The sequence below is a fragment of the Rissa tridactyla genome, chromosome 3, assembly GCF_028500815.1.
Source record: "Rissa tridactyla isolate bRisTri1 chromosome 3, bRisTri1.patW.cur.20221130, whole genome shotgun sequence".
Classification (NCBI taxonomy): Eukaryota; Metazoa; Chordata; class Aves; order Charadriiformes; family Laridae; genus Rissa; species Rissa tridactyla.
Window position 1 is genome coordinate 46,889,579 of NC_071468.1, and position 18,994 is coordinate 46,908,572.

General features: G+C 43.8%; 1 protein-coding gene across 8 annotated transcripts; it reads left to right on the forward strand.

Moving 5' to 3' along the window:
* The first annotated feature begins 106 nt into the window (after positions 1-106).
* URB2 (URB2 ribosome biogenesis homolog) lies at positions 107-18,038 on the forward strand. Of its 8 annotated transcripts, none has more exons than XM_054195135.1 (10): positions 108-181; positions 411-578; positions 1,807-1,983; positions 3,045-6,411; positions 8,164-8,324; positions 9,528-9,638; positions 10,549-10,791; positions 11,852-11,942; positions 13,593-13,732; positions 17,303-18,038. In XM_054195135.1, the coding sequence occupies exons 2-10, from the start codon at positions 453-455 to the stop codon at positions 17,498-17,500; spliced, it is 4,614 nt and encodes a 1,537-aa protein (XP_054051110.1). In that variant the 5' UTR covers positions 108-181; positions 411-452; the 3' UTR covers positions 17,501-18,038. The 8 variants fall into 8 exon arrangements, 6 of the variants coding, with proteins under 6 accessions (XP_054051116.1, XP_054051113.1, XP_054051115.1 ...); XM_054195136.1 differs by having other exon boundaries at positions 150-170; XR_008465382.1 differs by lacking the exon at positions 11,852-11,942 and having other exon boundaries at positions 107-181; positions 17,303-17,440.
* The last annotated feature ends 956 nt before the right edge of the window (positions 18,039-18,994 follow it).

The following is an 18,994-nucleotide window of genomic DNA, read 5'->3' on the forward strand; positions in this document are numbered from 1 at the left end:
CGGGTGGAGGGGGGGGAGCGGGGCTGGGGCCGCCCAGCGCGCAGGCGCCCTGCGGCCGCCAATGGGCGCGGAGCTCCCGCCGCGGATCGGCGATCGGCTGGCGCTGCCTGGCGGGGACCAGAGGGCGGCGTGGGCTCGGCGGAACAGTGAGGGGCGGCCCGGTATCCGGTGTGTGTGTGGGGTGAGATCCCTGCGAGGGGGGCTGGGGGGTCGGGCGCCTGGTGGGGGAGAGAGGGGCGCTGGGGAGGGCGGGGGAGCGGCGCCGGGTGTGCCCCGCTGAGGGGGAGGCGAGGGAGTGGGGCCTGGTGTGGCCCGCGGTGGGGAGGGGGGCCGCGGCTAGGCCCTGAGCCGGGGGTGCGGAGTCGCCTTGCCTTCCCGTCACACCGCCTTCTCTTCGGCGTGCCTTTCAGTCCCACCTCTTGGCCCGCGGGGGCCCCCTGTGCCGTCTCCCCATGGCGGCGATCTACTCCGGCATCTACCTGAAGCTGAAAAGCGCCAAGACTCCATGGGAAGACAAAATCAAACTAGCCCGTTTTGCCTGGGTTTCTCACCAGTGTGTTCTGCCTAATAAAGAGCAAGTAAGTACTCTTAAATGGTAAACAGCAAAAGAAAAAACATAAATAAATCACAATAATTAATTGCTGTTGAGGATTAACTTTTTTCATAAAATCCAGGTCTAGTTGCTTAAGCTTTTGACCCTAGGTAGTGGTGCAAATGTAGCTCTGATGGTGAATTGTGGGCAGCTCTTGATTTTTTTGTGGTTGGATGAAATGGTTTCGTAACATCACCTTTCAGGTATCTTCAGCAGAAAGATCTGCGTTAGGGTAGGAAGAGTCTTTCATATAGGGAGGGTAGCGTGTGTGTTCAGGTCTCCCGGATAGATGAGGAACCATTTTCTGCAGAGCTGTCATTAGCATTGTCTATTATAGCCTGTACAGGTCACTCTAAAGTCTGATTCTTCTGGTGATAGTGTGATATAGTGGTATATCACATAGTGGTGATAGAGTGAGAACTGACTGTAGCTACATGTGTGTTTCCCAGTGCTCTAAATTCATGCGCATGGAAAGAGCACACTCTGCATTCATTGGCATCTCCTTGGAAGGTGCCTGGAACCCACCCTCCCCTCAGATCTTGTGGTTTGACCCTTTTTCCTGAAGGTCTGTTCAGTGTTTCCCGAATGAGGGGCGTCTTGTGCTGCTTTTCCAGCCTAGTATTGTGGAATCTAGTGTTTGCACCATCTGAGATCATTGTTTTGAGTTCTGGTTATTTCACTTACTTAAAATATTAAACCTAACCATACATCATAATTCTACTTTTAAATCAATAATTTAAATTAATAGGTTTCAACCTTTTCCAATTTGTACATATTTAAATTCCTAGGCCTGAATTTCTAGGTAGTAAATTTAAACATACCAGGAGGAGGATGTGAAAGGATTACCAATTGTCATAAAGTGAAAACCATCTGATTCATTAAGTTTTGATGTAAAAGACTATGTTTGTTACTCAGTATCTACTGTCGGAATTACACCCTGATGAAAGGGTCTTAGGATGTTGACTCTTGCAAGCTGTCTTGGGAGGGTACAGGGCAGCACAGGGCCAACATTGGATTTAGAATGAAAGCTCTTAGGAATTTAGATCTTAGTTAAAATCTACCAGGTTGGACTTCTCTGCTCATTCAGAGGCTGTTCTGCTCAGATGTAGAGCAGTTCTCAAGGCACGAGTGCTGTAATTGTGAAAAGGTTCTACTTTTGTCTTGTTCTCACTTGGGGGTTATTAAAGATTACTTCTTTTCCTTTTTGTTAACAGGTATTACTCGATTGGGTAAGCCATGCATTGGTTTCATACTACAATAAGAAATTTGAACTGGAGGAGGAAGTTGTTGAGAAACTCTGGGCATATTTAGACAACGTTATCCATAGTAGAAGACTACAGAATCTCTTAAAGAGTGGGAAGACAATTGGTCTCAGTTTTTCAATTGCACAGGTAACTAAAACTGTGGATATTTTGTAACATGCCGGATAGCAGTGTATATCTTCTACAGTACGTGATTTCCTCACAGTGTAGCATGTTACGTGAAATATATAATAATTAATCTGATGGCTTTTAGGACTTCTAGTAAAAACTTCTCTGTTTCTGTTCTGTGATACAGTTTGTATTTGTGCAGTGCTAAGGCTGAAAATGGCACAGCATTCTAACAATAACCTCAGAGTTAATCTTCCTCTCTGTCTTTAACTCCTTGAAACTATCAGAGAGTGAACTGGTTTAAGTATTTTAGTAGGTAAGTAAAGGCTTAGTTCCGTATCCTGCTGTTCTATATTATTTACTGCTTATATTTCCATTTCGCCTGGGGGTCTTAGGGGAAGAGATATTTTTCCCTCACTGTGGGGCTCATCAGTGTGTTTGGCTTGAGTACTTGTGCAGTGTGACGTGTGGTTCAGCAGATCCTGCAGCTTCTTATGATGACTCTGAATGGTGGCGACACCGAATCATTATTGATCTTAATCATATAATTATTTTAGCCTCAGCTGAAAGTGGATGGAGGAGACTTCAGTTATAGTTTAGAACTGAACCAGAAAGTATAACTTCTTATTCAGCTTCATGGTTACAGAAATAGCAGAATTAGCGTATGGCTACAAAGACAGTCAAAATGGCAACACAAAAGTGTTGCGTGTGGTTTTTTGTTGTTTGGTTGGACCTTGCAAGAAGGGAGTGAATTTACCCCTACTCCCTTTCTGCAGGATCAACTGTTAGGATGTTTGGCCTTTGCTGTTGCTGGTAGCACACACACTGAAGGAGGGCTTCCTTACTCATCCTGTGGTGCAAAGAAATGCAGGGACGCTGTTCTGGCCAGGGGAGCTTCTAGTTTGAGACTCACAATATGAGAGGGCCAGCAGCTGCTGTTGGTGGGTCCCTGTTGCTTCCTTCTTGCAGACAGAGCTCACAGAAGGTGTTGTTGGTTCATTATGATAATCTTTTGTCTTTGCATGCAAAATTGTCTGTGGGTTTGTTGTTGGTTTTTGATTTTTTTTTTTTTCACTCTTCAGGTCATAAATGAAAGATTATCGGAGGCCTGTTCTCAAAAAACACAGCAAAACATTGGCACAGTGCTGAGTTGCTCCAGTGGCATTCTTTCTACTCCGTCACTCTCCATCATTTACACAGCAAAGTGTGAGCTCTTGGTTGATCTCCTCAGCAAGCTGTCCAAGCTGGCATGTCAGCAGCTGGCTTCTGACGACACCGTGGGCTCCCAGGTGTTCAGTGTCCTCCAACTTACCTTTGCTCAGTACCTCCTGATCCAGAGGCAGCAAACCAACCCGAATCGTGTGTTTGGGCAAGTGACAAGTCACTTGCTGCAGCCATGTCTGCTCCTGAGGCACTTGCTGACTGTGAGGAGCTGGACACAAGCAGATGACAACCACGTGCGTCAGCACCTGAGCAGGGAAATACGAAACCAAGTAGAAACTTTGTTGCAGGCTGGGTTATTCCAACCTGAGCTTTTATCATCTTACAAAGAGGAGCTGCTGCCAGAACAGGAACTCCAAGTGAAGAAGAAAGGAGCTTTGAAAAGTCTTTTGCTACCAGTCAACACAGTGCAGACCAAACTGAGCAGTGGCTTTTGTGAACCTGCCCTCCATGGAGCTGTTGTGGCTGGTTCAGTGTCGCTGCTATATAAGCTCTTTCTGGACTCATACTGTAAGGCAGAAAACCACCTTGCGTGTTTCCATATGCTCAGCAGGCTTTTTAGCTGTCTCAGGTTCCCTGCCCTACAGCAGGGAATACTCTCCCCTGCGGATTGGAGCACAGAGCTACTTGCTTTGGAACAGCTTCTGAACTTGGTGCTTAGCAGTGATATCTATAATGTTGCCAGTGACCGTATCCGGCACAAGGAGATACAATTTGGGTTTTACCGCAAGCTAGCACAGATGTTGGTGAGTCACTCCCAAGCTTCCATCCCTGCTTGGTTCAGGTGTCTCAAGCTCTTGATGTCGTTAAACCACCTTATAATAGAGCCAGACTTGGATGCCTTAGTAGCCTCAGCTTGGATTGATGCTGAGGTCTCCGAGCCACGTACGAAGAAGCCCCAGGAGGCTCTCATCAGCACCATGTTTCAGACTTACTCCAAGCTGCGACAGTTCCCACGGCTCTTTGAGGAGGTGCTGACAGTCATTTGCCGGCCAGCTGCTGATGAACCGAGGCTGCCTGTCTTCTCTGCTGGCCTGACAGGAAAGCTTCGCGAGTGCCTCCTTGAACTGCCACCTAACCAGATTCTGGACATTTTGTGTCTCTGTGTGGAGAAATGCCAGACCCTTATCATTCCTGCTGTTGAAAGGTCAGCTGACATGGCCTTGAAGCTGCTCTCACTGAGCTCAGTGCTGCATGCTTTTCTGTTCAACATGAGAAGCCTCGATGATATCACTCCTTCCCCTGTGGTTCTTCGCACTCAGAGTCTGCTGTCAAAGATGCAGAAGGGAATAATCCAGCCACTGATGGAGCTGCTGCAGGCTCCTAGAAGAGAGGAAGAGAAGTCAGACCTTTGGCTAAGAAAGGCCAGTGACTCTGCTCTCCTCCTTGTTTACACTTGGGTTGAGGTGGACACTTTGTTTGGTGTTAGCTGCAGTAAATATGTGTCTCCAGCAGCTGAAATTGCTGGTGCTGTTACTGCATCTGCTGCAAGGCGCTGGGGCATTCCAGCTTTCCTCTCTGGTGTGGAGGAGCAGTGCTGGGAGAGAGTCATGGAACTTGCAAATAGTTTTGCCTCCACTAGTAAATATTGCTTAGAACTGCTCACGCTTCAGAAAATTAAGATGATCTTAATGCAGACCGAAGCTGACCTACAGGCCTTGCAGCATGCTGCAGCTTTGATCCTGGAGTCTGGGAGATCCAGCATGAGCAGGGGAGAATCTGAACCATGGGATGGAGATATCAGCGCGATAAGTGATCTTACCTACCCCACGGCCCACTGGCACCTTGTCATCTCCAACCTGACTATCCTGTTGCCGTATCTTTCCCTGAAAGATGTAGAGTATATTGCAAATGTGCTTCTAGAGACATTAGTATTGGCCAAAGCTCAGGAAGCGGCTGCAGACCAGGAGCCTTCCATCAGCATTGGAAAGATATCACTTGGTTTGATGCATAGCTCCTTTCTCCCAGAAATGATGGTCCTGCATTGTACTTTTCTGACCAGTCTTATTCATCAGTTCACTAGGGTGCTGCCCTCTGCTGCCAGGGATTCAGTAGATCTGCCACTTCAACAGCTGTCTGCAGGTAATATCCCTTGGCACGAAGAAATCCTGGCTTCTTGCAGACCTGTTGACCCGTTAGAAGCACCATCAGAAAACAAACTGCTGAAGGATGAGCTCAGCTTGTCTCGGAAAACACTGGAGAAAGTTGCCCAATGTATAATATTGTTAGCAAAAAATGGCCGCCCCCTCATCCTGAAGGAAAGCCAGCTAGAAAGCTGCTTGGGTTTGCTCGAAATTGCTTCCCTTCTGAAACTAGACAGTCTTCTTCCCTCTGACTGTACCCGGTGTTTTCTGGTGCTGCTGTCCCTGCTAGCTAATACCAGGGCTAGTGCCTCTTGCAGCAAACCCTTATTGCTGAAGTTTTTAAGTACCTGCTTCCACCTCCTGAGGTGCCTGCACGCTGGCAGGAATGCCAACTCTGTTTTTAAGGTGTTTCATGCCAGCGATGTTCTTGAGACTGTCATGACATCCCAGCTTACAGCTAGCAAATTCTTCACTGATGTTTTGACTGTTCCTGATTGGGCACAGTATCTCCAGGAAGTCCAAGCCTTTTTGGAAGACTTTCTTCGGATGATTGTTGAGAGAAGGCAAAGTGTGAGGCTCAACTTGGAAAAGTTCATGTCTTTCCTGGTGAGCTGCGAGCCAGACATTGGTGCAGCCAAAAGCAAAGGCTGGAAAAATTGGAATCCTGCAGCCGGGCAGTTACTGCTCATGGCATTCACCACACTGTGTCATGTCATCACACTCTACCTAGAGCAGCTGCCACAGAAGAAGCTGCAGTCTACGGATGTACTGTCTGCTCTGTTGGAGCCTGTAGTTCTGCAGATGGTCAGAACTGTTGAACAGGGTCTTCAGAGTAACACCCAAAACCAGCCTTTGCCTGTGACATTCATACCATCTGTCACTACGCTTCTCAAAGCAGATCTGAGCCATGCTGTCAAGAGGGGCTGGCAGAAGGAGCCCAGTGGGTTTTTAGAGCAACCCCGTATTAAACTGTACCAAAAGTTTTACTCCCAGATACTGAGAGAGCTGCCCTGCGCGGGAGATAATCTGCAGTTCCTTCAGTCTGCATTGCAGTTCCTGACAGTCTTCTGCTCAGTGCCAGAGCTGTATCCTGGAGAAGAAACTGCGGTCACGGTTGTTTTTGCTATAAAAAAGCTTCTTGCTGGTATGAAAACTCCCTTTCTCCACTTCCTTTGCTAATTTTGCACCGCAGAGGCGAGTTAAAAGCCATTTAGCAAAACATACAGCTTTTTGAAAAGTCTGTATCTATTTACTTGTGTTAAAGCAGTAGGCTATCCCTTTATAAAGCTTAATAGGAAAATTTTCAAGGAGGCAATGTCATGGTACCTGGACCACAGCCACCATCTAATTTGGTAATGATCTTCTCCTGGAAGATGCAAACATCTTAATTATTAAGTTGAGGTCCTCAGTTACTTGTTATGTGGAGCCTTTTGACACTACATGGAATGTGGTGATACTTCTGGATGTAGGGCTGAAGGTGCAGTGTCCTCCTACTCACATAGTTGGTATGGTAGGCACCACTGAAGCAGCTGATGTGCACCAGGTCAGATCTGATAGGTCTCATCTGAGGATCTCTGAGGACTTTACAGTAAAATACTTGTCTGTTTTTGTATCTGATAGGCGAGGTTATAAAACAATGAAAGTCACCTAAATGTTAAAGATGCCGAACACCTGTAATTCTGATAAATTCTGTGGGAGATTGGCAGATCAGTCCCTTTATCTCCATCAAATAAAAAGCCAGGGCTAGAAATGACATGAAAAACCTCTTGCCAGCTGTGTGACTTAATGGTTCTTTTATGTTGTCTCATTCAGAAAGCGAGGTGAACTAAACACAGCGTAGATGTAGCTGTTCTCTTGGACTTCTCTGAACAGTTGGAATTTGTGGAACTTACTACTAACATGCTCTAGTGCAGTGGTCTCCAAACATTTTTGATAGCACACACCTGCCAGTAAAAAAAAAATAATTGAGCAAACACTCCCAATGTATTTTTATTTATAAATTATATGCGTGTGCTAGTCTACTAGTATGCTGTGTACATTACAAAGGATACACAAAAATAGTTTAGAAAGCATGAGATAAAGATGAAATAAACACTATTTTTACATTTTATTTTATTTATTAAAGGTATTTTATTTATAATTCTTGTACCCCAGTGGATTGTCTTGTGCACACCCTGGGGCGTGCGCACCTCACTTTGGAAACTACTGCTCAAGTGAACTACAGTCATGATCTCAATGTTTATATTGGCAACAGGTACTTAAGAACAGAGCACAGTTCTCCATGGAAAATCTGATTTTGAGTTTGAGCTAGAGTTTACGCACAGATATAGGCTTAGTCTGTTTTTTCTCTGTCCCGTATTTTGGCCCTTCAGTTGTGGGGTTCAGTAAGGGCACTGTAAGGGCAGGGATTTCACTCTAGACCTAGGGACCATGAGAAAATGTCAATTACTGTAATTTTTCTGCCAACTTTTCTGTCTCTCATGCTGTGCCTCGCTTTAGTTGGGTAAGATTAGTGAAGTGCTTTAGCCTGGAGACATAATTAATCACTGTTAAAAGGTTTAAGAATTTGTGATGAATAAGTAAAGTATTCAATAAGATGAAATATGGATTCCTGTTGAAGAAGGCTTTAAGCATTGCCACAAATCTTGTGCATGCTTGGAACTATGAAACTGTATGACGACTGCTCTGCGAACCCGAGGGTAGGAAATACCTGAGAAGAGCAATTCATTGCACTGGGTGTGGGTAAAGGGAAAGCATGGGGCCCTCTTTGCATTTGAGTGTTAAAAAGGTACCCACCCACAGAGCTGTTTTAAGGTTTGATTCGCCCTGTCCTTACCTGTGGAAGTCCCTGTCTTGGGCATTGATTAAGACATGCTTGTGTCTCTTGAATATGCAGGTGCTGCAGTCACAACCCAGGTGATCCAAAGTGTGGAGACGGAGCTGACAGAGGTACTTGTCCAGCTGCTGGGAAACTGCTCTGCTGAGGAGTTTTATACCATAATGAGGCTTGTGCTGCAAGGACTGGAAATGAAGAACATTTGGCAACAGAAGGCTAAAGTAAGGAAGGAACTTAGTTTGTTGCCAACTTCTTCCTCCAATTTTCTGTATCTTGAAAAAGATTGGTTAGCTGAATGGCATCTGATAAGTGTTTTTACCTCTCCCTGCTTTATGTTGAACGGTTGGGTCAAATTAATTTACACGGTTAAGGGCTTGGTGACTGTGCTGAGATATGTCCTGGACATAAATTGAGAGAGGTGGAAAGATCATGGAATCCTACTGGAAAAAACTTTAGATCCAGTTTAGGGACATAGACTCAGCAGTCTTAATTCCATGTGCTGTCAACAGAAACCACACAGCTGTGATGGTACAGGCTGTGCTGAATTTTTTTTTTCTGCTTGCCAATCAGAGCTCTTGCACGGCAGACACTAGCAGTCAGTGAGCTTAACCACTGATTCTCTGTGGCTCTTCTTTTAACAGGGTTAAAGGCACTTTTAAAAATGGTGGCATTTTTAAGTAAAACTGAAACTGCATCTGTGCTTTTGGTATTTGTCAGTATAAAGAGTTTTACTCTGTAATAATCAGATACCACTCAGTAGCTTTTTATATACTATGCCTTTCTTCAGAGCAGCTTAAGCAGCAGTGGTGGCATATGGAACACTTTCGTCAAAAAAGCCAGCTGTACCCTCCATAGAAAGCTCAATAACTTGAGAATGAAACTTGGAGGTTTTTCTGGCTCTGTCTTATTTCTCAGAAATAGACATGGATATGCTGCATCAATTCTTGATATGTCTTTATGCTTATAATTCCTGCCACCGGAGTATAGCTTGTAAGGTCTTTCTTTAATCAGTCTGTTATAACAGCCAGCAAGTGGACAAAAACCCCTGCTGCCAAATCCAGCATTCTTGGCGTATAGTGTACTGGTGTCCCTGTATTCCCCCTGCTTCCCCCTGTTTTCTAGTGGCAGTTGAAGGAGAAGACATTCCTTTCTTAAAAATCACATAGGCCTTTTTGTATAGTAATTTGATTCTAAAATAAATGTAGCGTGCAGTACATTTGGGCCAGTGCTGCTCAGCATACTGAATTTTATTGTGCTGCTGCTTACTTCACAATTTCCAGAGAGATCTGTTGGTGGGAGGACTTTCATGTGTCAGGGCTCTGGTAATGCTCAAAACTGCCACTGCCCTTGAAAGAGCTCTTCTGTACTTGAAAGGAGCCAGTGCATCTTGTACCAGCGACTGATCATCAATCTGCTTTCTGCAGGAAGTATTGTCGGCTGTTACGCTAATGAAATTGTTGCTCAGCTGCCCATTACGTGGAGACAAAGAGAAAGCTTTCTGGTTTGCCAGCCCACAGATAATCACAGCTTTAGCTGTAAGTATCTCTTTATTGTAACTTCATTACCTGTCCCCTTTATTTTTTGGAGTCTGTAGTGGTTACATCTAACAGAGGCATACAGAAACAAAAAAATTGTGGATACTAGATGAATCCATACCAGATTCACCTGCACTTTTTTGTCTAGACCCTTTTTCTTCTCCTTCCTCAAGCAAATCTCCTGTGAGTGCAGTGTGTAGGTCATCCACTTCTGATTATCAGCAATTTTCTGGGACTGCAGCATGTATTCTGGAGCTTGGGAGAAGCTTGTCAGGTTGCAGAGAAGAGAGTCTGAGTCTCCTGCCCTTCCTCCTGTCAGCCACATGTCACAGTAGAAGTTAACAGCAACAGAACAAAAATAGAAAAGTGCTCATATTGAAAAAATAATAATATAAATTCACTGAATTATGAATGGGAAACTTAACTGAAAGTGACCAAACCCAAGTTTCCTGTCCTTTGTTTGTACAGCATACAAACCTTAGTATTATAGGTTTTTCTTCTCTTATGGTGATGGTGTCGCTAGACCAGAATTTGTCCCATGTTGGCTCTGCAGTGTCTGGGGATTGCGAGCATGCAATTTCTGCCTTTTTGGTTGGTATGTCTGCATGCTTGTAAAGGAAAGAACTGCATCAATGCATTCATATGAGGAGGTGCAAAGAGGTGCTGGTTGTCAGGGGACTGGGGAGTAGTTACAATTCCACATTCACAGCAGCGCTTGCTTGAAATGCATGATATTGCCCAGGGTGCAGTTGCACCAAAGTGGCTAAAGTGCAGGAGTCTCCCTGCCAGTCCAGCTTGTACCAGTCCAGTTCCATTGACTCAAGTCAGAGCACTATGGTTCTCTGGTGTGCGAATGCTAGTGATAGGTGGCTGGTGTACTCCTCCTTATCTACTTCCTGTCTTCTTGTAGATGCAAACCAAAGAGGCCTGTCAGGACCAGTCACTGATTCCCACCATAGTTGTACCTATTCTAGAGACCGTAGCGGCTCTGCTAAGGCAAGGAGAAGGGGTTATTTTGAATCCACACCATGTGGCATTGGCTTTCAGCATTCTCCTAACGGTTCCTCTGGATCATCTGAAGACAGAAGACTATCGCAGTATCTTCCTGGGAGTCCATGAAGTGCTCTTCTCTATTGTGCAATGTCATCCAAAGGTATATCTGTGAGGGGGTGGGAGGAGGGGAAAAAAGGTAGAAGGAACCAATGCAGAGGCCAGCGATGAGAAATTTTTGTTTTAATAGTGGTTTTGAAATAATTTGTCCTGATAGTATGGAAGTGCTTTCTGTCTACCACTTGTTATCTAAAAGGCTGGGAATCTCAAAATCACATCATTTCAGTTGCTCTCCTGCTTTGTTTTATGCCTGCATTGTTGGTCTTTGGCAGCAGCTTGCATATCAACATCTGATGCTAGATTAGAATAAAACTTTCCCTTTTTTTATGTTTGGTTTCTAGAAGCACAAATGACTCAGACACTAGGACATCATTCTCACTGGAGATCAAGATTCTGCAGTCCTTTGAAATCAGGGCTTAGGCATTAGGAGTTGGTGACCTTCAAACATTGTACCATCCTGGTGTTCTTATCAGCCTTCTGGCAGGGGAAGGTGAAGATGTGCCAGGACTTGCACAGGGTTGGAGGTACTCCTACATGGAGTGTGTAGGCAGAGGTCAAAGAAAAAAGGAGAGGCCTCATGAATTTGTATTAGGACTGAGAGTGAAGAAAGTTAAAGATGGGGATATGGCAAATTCTAAAACCAAGGCAGTACACATTGCTAAAATGCCCTTACAAGAACCCTATGGTAGAAAGCTGCCTAATCCAGGCTGTTTTCACACAGCGATCTGTAGTGTTACTGGACCGTGCGTTCTGTGAATCTGTCTGGCTACACAGGTTCTCTACCAGCAAGAAGAAATTCCCTAGACATTAGGGTACTAAGTCAAATGCTGCTTTGGAGAGTTGGAGTAACTCTATTATGATGTTTACTTGTTATTTATATTTGAATATGGCCAGGACTGCAGTCTTGCTCCAGGATTCGATTCTCGTGTGCTAGATACTGTATGGATGCAGAATGAAAAATAGTCTTTGCTCCTGACAGCTGTATAAGCTATATAGTTTCCTTCACAGGAACTGACTTCCCTCAGACTATGGGATGGTGCACCTCTACCCTCTCCACTCCCTTTATTACATAATCTCAATGTTTTTATTTCACGTCTTTGCAGGTGCTGTTGAAAGCAGCACCGTCTTTTCTGAACAGTTTCCATCGTCTGGTTGTTTCTGTGATGCATGAAGGACGTCAGAAAGGAGACAAAGGTACCATATCTTTTCCACTTTTGCATGATATGTACACACTGTAATTTTGTGTATTCTAGAAGAGGAGATGCAGAACAGGGCAGTCTGACAGCAGAAGCAAAGTCCTCAAAATTTATCTGTGGCATTGAAACCATTAGCTCTATCTATCGTTTATGTAAAATTGAGGATGAGCTTTGTAGTGTTGTGGGCTTATGAAGATAACAGGGGCTTCTGTGGAGCTGCATCCAGACAGCACTGCTTTAGGTGAATAGAGCCTTCACTGACTGGCTGGCAAGTAGACAGGAACTGGTAAGGCTTGCTGTGCCCAGTTTCTGCTTTTCCTATCAACCCCTGTGCCTGAAAGCATGGTGGTTGTGAACTCTGGTCATGCATGCTAATATGTCTGAGCTATAGACCCAAATAGATCCTACTAAATCGAGCTTCGTGAGATTGGAACTATGTTTACTACGGACTTGGAATTGTCATCATTCTGTGCTAAGCATAAAGCCAGAACATTACACGTATCTAAAGCATCGAGATTAGATGATGTCTCTGTATGGTCAAGGATTTGGAATTAGTGTAGTTAAGTATCTCAAAAGGAAGGAAAAAAAAAAAAGACATATTACTGGAAGTTACTGAAGAATTTGCATTGTCAAAGTAGCCAAGTCAAAGATGTTCACAGTGATTCAGGTAATCCTCCTGTGCTTTATGCTGGTCAGGACACAAATACCCTGTCATTAATAGTGGTGACTTTTTGAGACAAATTGACTTAATGGGCTTGCTTCCCAGCTTTCCACTGATGTCCTACAGTTTATTCCGTGTTCAGATTATCTCAGTTGATATGTTGCGCACAGCTGTGGGCAAATGTCAGTGTGTGTATGCATCATGGAGGAATATACTAACAAAATCTCAATATTGGTGGAAAAGGTATGTTAAACTGATGCCAAACTTTGAGAATTTACTAGCTTCTGTAATATGTTTATGTAAGGCAAAGGTCACAGGAAACTTATGGGTACATGGTGTCCTAAAGTTTAAAAACATGCTGTTTATCTTTGCAGGATTGTTTCATTTTCATAACAGATAACATGAAAGTAATTTTTAGATTTCCCTTCCCTTGTTTGTGTTAGTTCTCTTCATTCACTGCCTACTGGAAGGTTAAATTCTCAGGTTGATCTCTGCAGTCTCACTTTAAATATCTCCAATGCTGTGGCTTATGCTGCTGTATTCCATGTAATAAATCTCATCAGAAGGCTTTCTTACTATGCTGTTTGTAAGAGATTTCTTCTGACTTTCTGTAGGTAGAGAATTTAATTTTCCAGTCTCCTGGTTTTCTCCTCCGCGGTGCTAGTTGGGACTGAATCATGGAAGGGACCGTATCTGCAGCTTCTAGCACTTCAGCGTATATAACCAATACTTTTTGCCTTGCAATGCATGTGGGGTGGGAATCAGTGTGTTCTTACAAAATAACCATTGGAAGACAGGCATATGGTGTTGTGGGGATCTGGGGGGCCTCTCAGCTGTGGCTTGATAAGAAAAGAAGATAAAACGGACAAGCTGGTGTTGGCTTCACGTAGTTCAAGAATCATATGGAAGACTGGGTGATTCTTTGTTTTTTTTTCCTAGTGTTTTTTAAGCCTTAAATGCCAGACCGTATCTCACTTTCTATTTCAGGCAACACAGATGAGTTTGAAGTTATACTGAAGTGTGCACGCTTAGTGGAACGGATGTATACTCATATCACTGCAGAAATGGAGGACTTCACTGTGTTTTCTGCTTTCATTGTGGCTCAGTATGTGACTGAGTTGCAGAAGGTAACGTGTTCTCAACCATCTTGAAAGTGCCATGATATTGTGCTGTCTTGGGAGTTCCTGTTCCAAAGGCAGCTGTGTTAAGTTTTGTAAAATATGTGAAGTTATAAAAGTTGCTGTGCCTCATGGGGATAGAGGTTTGATCCAGACTCTCTGTTATTTTGAGCAAGAGTTCCGGAGAATCTTTCTTACCCAGCTCCTGAAAACTTTCTAAAGGTGTGGGCTGTGGTTTTAAGGCAAAACAATGCAATGCCTGTTTACAGAACTACTTTGCTTTTCTGTCACATTGGGTGTTGTTTTTTCTTCATGTGGCAGTTAGGTTCTTCTCACAGCTAGTCTCAGTTGCCCAGGGTTGATAGCAGTTAGAGCCCCATCTGGCAAAGTAATGGAGAAAAATTCCCATAGAATTTCATTCTTGTCTAAATGACTAAGTGAATCAAGAAAATGTTACCAAGGCAATTATTAGCTTTTCAGTAATTCTCCTTCCATACCAAAACTATCATTCCGATCCTCCTGAAAACATCTACTGCTACTATTATGAATGCCAGAGCTAGGTCAGTAGTTTCTCACATCCAGACCTAAGTTAACATTGTCATTCTGTTCAGCCTAATGGATTTAGATTTCACCAGGGTTTGAATGCAGCTTGTGTTGCAAGTACCTGCAAATTGATTATTTGTGGCTCTGGCCTGGGCATGGGATGAAATACAAAAAGGAATTTTAGTCTCTGATTTTAGGCGCTCTTACCACAAAAATACCCTAACCAGTGCTGTTTCTGAAGGATTATGACGTAACCTAACCAATGTAACCAACCATGAAGGTTGTTACATAGCTTAAACTCAGGTCTTTCTCTATTGCCCAGCTTTTTTCCAAGGTCTGGGGGCAAAACAATGGGATATGTAATTTTTTAGCCATGTTATTTAATGTTCCCGGTAAGCTGGTTGTTGTTTATACAGTAAACATAGTAGTTCAGCAAATACTAGGGACAAATTACTGTTAAGACTACTGCTGCTCTATTTAACTATCTCTGAAATCTGTTCATTGCTGAATGTAGAGCCTTTACTCAGAAAGCCTGACTTGAATTGTCAAATGACCTTTCCAAGTTAAAAGGACACTTACACGGTATTAGCAGTGTACAGAGTCTCATGAGACTTCTAGGAAAGTTTTGTGCAATACTTATCACTGGGAAATAGAAAGTGATGGATGATAGCTGAAACCACAGATCAGTAATGTATGCATGGAACCTTTGGGCGTGGAAAGGGGAATTGGTGTAGTGAGCCACCAGACGCTGTGACAAAGGGGTGTTTTCTGTCTGACAGAATAGATAGATCACAAGTAGGTGATGATTTATTTGCTCATTTGCTGGTGAGAATTGATGGATATCGGAGGAAGGGGGAGGCCTCAGCATGCCTGTCTTAAGGGGGCACGTACACATCTTTCATGTTGCTCTGCAGAGGGAGAGAAAAACTCCTTTAACCATTCATCTCTTCTGAGTCCAGATCAGTGGCTTTCAGGCTGTGATCTGAAGACCCTGGGGGGTCTGTCAAAGGTAACCGAGAAAAACATGTTGGTAGATTTAAATCTTTATATGGGCATCTGCACACTCACTGGAACACTTTTAAGGGTCTGCAGACTAGAACTGATGAAAGCTACTGGTCTAAACAGTCACTTACTCCTAAAGTAGTTGTGTAACAGTTCCCTCAGTGCTTCCTTTTCATCCAGGAAATAAAATATCCTTGTGAATTATTTTGTGTTAATCTAGAAAGATTCCTTGCTGAAGTGGGTGGCATCTATAACCTCTTTCATGCTGTTGACAGTGCTTTTCCCTTGTTGTCTATGAGCCGTTGCTTAATTCAGCAGTAGTAAAATACCTCTTCACACATTTAATGTCTCACATCAAGAGCTCCGTAATGCTTGACAAATTGGTTGTGCTAACTATATAGACCATAAAACACTTACAGGCATAATTAACTGCCAGCCAGTAGTGGCAGCTGTTTAAATCTTTGGTTCTGCTTCCCATAGTGTTAATGGAGGATGTTTATAGGAAACTGCACTGCAAAGCAAGAATGGTACAAATAAGGCGTGGGTCCAGATTAATTTGTGATGTAAGGGATTGAGTTCCATTATCTACGGCTCTGAGGTATCTGCTTATCCCAAGTGAGGCATCTGGTCCATCTTGTCAATAGCTGTGGGTTTTCCTGTCCTTGTTCTCTGAAGTCATTTCTCTGCCCTAGGAAGGGAGAGGCCAGCCCAGTGCATTCACTGGGAGCTGTGATGCTCAATTGTTCTGTTACTTTAGTGCATGGTGTAGGGAGAAATAACATCATTTAAACATGGTTTAAAATAGCATTTTAAACCAGCCAATAGATAGACTGACATAGAGGGGAAAACCGACAAATTTTTGGACGTGCAAACTCATCAGGATGACAGCTCCAAATAAAGGCTTATGTGCCTTAATGCCTGCTCTATGTTTTTCCCAGCTACGTTAGCAGGTCTAATAAAATATATTAGCTGTTTCACGTTTAGGGCAGAAAGAGAGCAGGAGCCTGTCACAGTGATTAGGAGTGCACTTCATTAGTGGAAAGTTTATTAGTTGCCTCAGGAAGAAAGAAGTCTGAATTTTAATGACAGCTTTTTATGTAATTTTCATTAGGCCTGGAGTGCAGAGACTTAGGTCTGGAGGCATAAAGCTAATTTTGGGATTCAGCAAAGATAAGACATGGTTCTGCGGCAAAAATAATGTGATTATGCCAGAGGCCAGCACCCCCTCAGGCAGTGAAGTATTTAGCAAGTGATTGTGAGCACGGGACACATTCCAGTTAGCCTGAAGCACCTGAGGACTCCAGAGGACTGATGTTCCTGGTTGTAATGGTGCTTCTGCCATTTGTGGGGTTGAGCAAGGGTAATGGCAGGAGCAGGGCACTGAGTCCTGGGTCATTCATTGTATTCTTTCAGCTTCCTTCATGGCTTCAGGCAAGCTGCCTGATTTATGATGTTAAAACAGATCAAGGAAATGCACATCTCCTGAGCTTTTTGAAGGCCTCTTTTATTAAGGCTTATACTTTGAAGTCCTCAGATACAAATTGTTAGATAAATATCAAGTTGTTAAGTGATAAGGTAAAATTGATTGACTGCCCCATGTAAATTAGAGAGTAGCTTAAAGGAAGTGCTCATTTGAAAATGAGACTTAGTAGCATACAACTAATGTGAGACATATAGAATCTACTGAAATGTGTAATCCAGGGCAAGTATTTTAGGGTTTTTTAACTACAGTTTTTCTTCTGAGGAATTTTCATGTGATTCCAAGACTATCATTGTTTTTGCCTCCATAGCAATGTGTATAGCAGCACTCTTGTGCATTTTATTGCAAGGGGCGTGCTTGTTCTGCAAAACGCATTCGCAAAAATCAGGAAAATATTGCACAAATAAAAATCTTGGATTTTATGTAATGGACTGTTCCAGGTAGTCTGATGCACTGGATAACACGTTGTCAGCATTTAATGTATGCTGACTGTGGAAATGGTGTTTTCTTGCCTTTTTGTCTTCAAGTTAAATGCTATTTTGTTCTTCTCGTAGGTCACTTTGCACCCGGCTGTTAAGAAACATCTCACAGAAGGGATATATCGCATCCTTGACCTTTGCATTGAACGGGACATCAAGTTCTTAAATACGTCGCTACCAGCAGGTGTAAGGGAGGTCTTTAAGGATCTGTATAATGATTACAACCACTATCACAAAGCAAAAAAACAGGGGGAGGAAAAGTATACTGCATGATGAATCCTGCAGGTGAATTGATCTTGCAGTGCTCAGAAAATCCTCAGTTGCTGTTTGGTTTGGGATGACCAGTAAGATCAAATCTGAAGAGGGTGCTCTAAACATGGATTGCATCTATCTCTATACAACCAGCTTTCATAATGGGGAAAAGGGGAACGGGAAGGGAGGATGTGCTGTTAGGCCTGGTCCTGCTGTGTGCCACAAATGGCAGAATCGCTGCACCTGTGCTGGCCCCAGTGAACTCGCTGGGAGCCCCGGGGAGCTCGCTGCAGTCTGGCAGCAGATGTCGGGCTTCAGGCTTTGGCATGTCATGATGCTTTTCTGTGGAAGCAATAGCCTGGTGTAAAACCCAGTGAAGGTTATAACTCGTACTCTTGCTTACGTGGTAAGCAGAACTAAAGCAGTTAAAATGCTTATTTTTGTATCCTGTTATTTTACATTTTGTTACTGAAGAAATTTGTTACACAGCTGTGTGGTAGGCTACTGTGCAAAACTGTGGAAATACAGTAAAAAATATTAAAGTTTGTATCTCTTTGCATGGTTGGTTTTGCTCTTGAGTCCAGCCCTGGGCAACCTGGTCTGACCTATTGAATTTCCTTCCCAACTGAATTATCCTGTGATCTCATGATAATCAAAAACTCTGACTACTTAGAGCTCTGGTCGATTTACTGTCATTAAGCAATTACACTTAGGCATCTGAGCTGCGATTGCTCTCAGTGTACATTTTTATCTTGTGACAAATGCTAAGTACCAAGACCTATCCGAGACCTCTTTGGTCTAAGCTGAGCCTTGGTGCTTTGCATTCACTGTAGGTTAAGAGCAAGCCCTGGACTTACTGCAGCTCAGCTGACAGTAATTTAATAAGCTGTGGTAAATTAATCATATTTGAGCCTGTAAGAAGCTTTATCAAATAGCTCCTTTCATTAGCCAAACTACAGCAGTTTATTGTGTTGAAAATGATAGAGACTAAAGATCCAAACTTCTACAAAAGTGGTAAAACAATCTTCACACATGCATGCAGTTAATAGTAAGAACTCGACACTCTCACGTGATTATCTGCTTTAATCTACAGATAGGGGGTGGGCAGAGGAAGACTGGAATGTGGCTTACTACTTCTAGTGGGTCCATCTGCCTCGTAGCAAGGCCCAAAGGATGAAGTTTGGCTGGGGCGGGAGACTCCGCGGAGGTGAGCAGGGCTGTGGGGGAGCTGAGGCAGGTGGAGCTGGACCTCAAGGTAGGCAGGGCAGGGATATGGCATGGCAGCCGCTGTCTGACATAAAGGCCTTCCTGCTGCTCCTGCACTGCCCCACTGGCTGTGGCCCTGGCAGGGCAATTCTGGCACATCACAGACCTCCGCTGGGACGGTGACTAGGATGTGGTGCCAGGTGCCTACCCCTGGCCCTGGGGCTGCTGCCTCTGCAACTCATGCTGATGTGTGCTCACCTTCTCCATCTTTGCCCTGTGGAGCCTCCTGTGCTGGCTAAACTTTGTCCT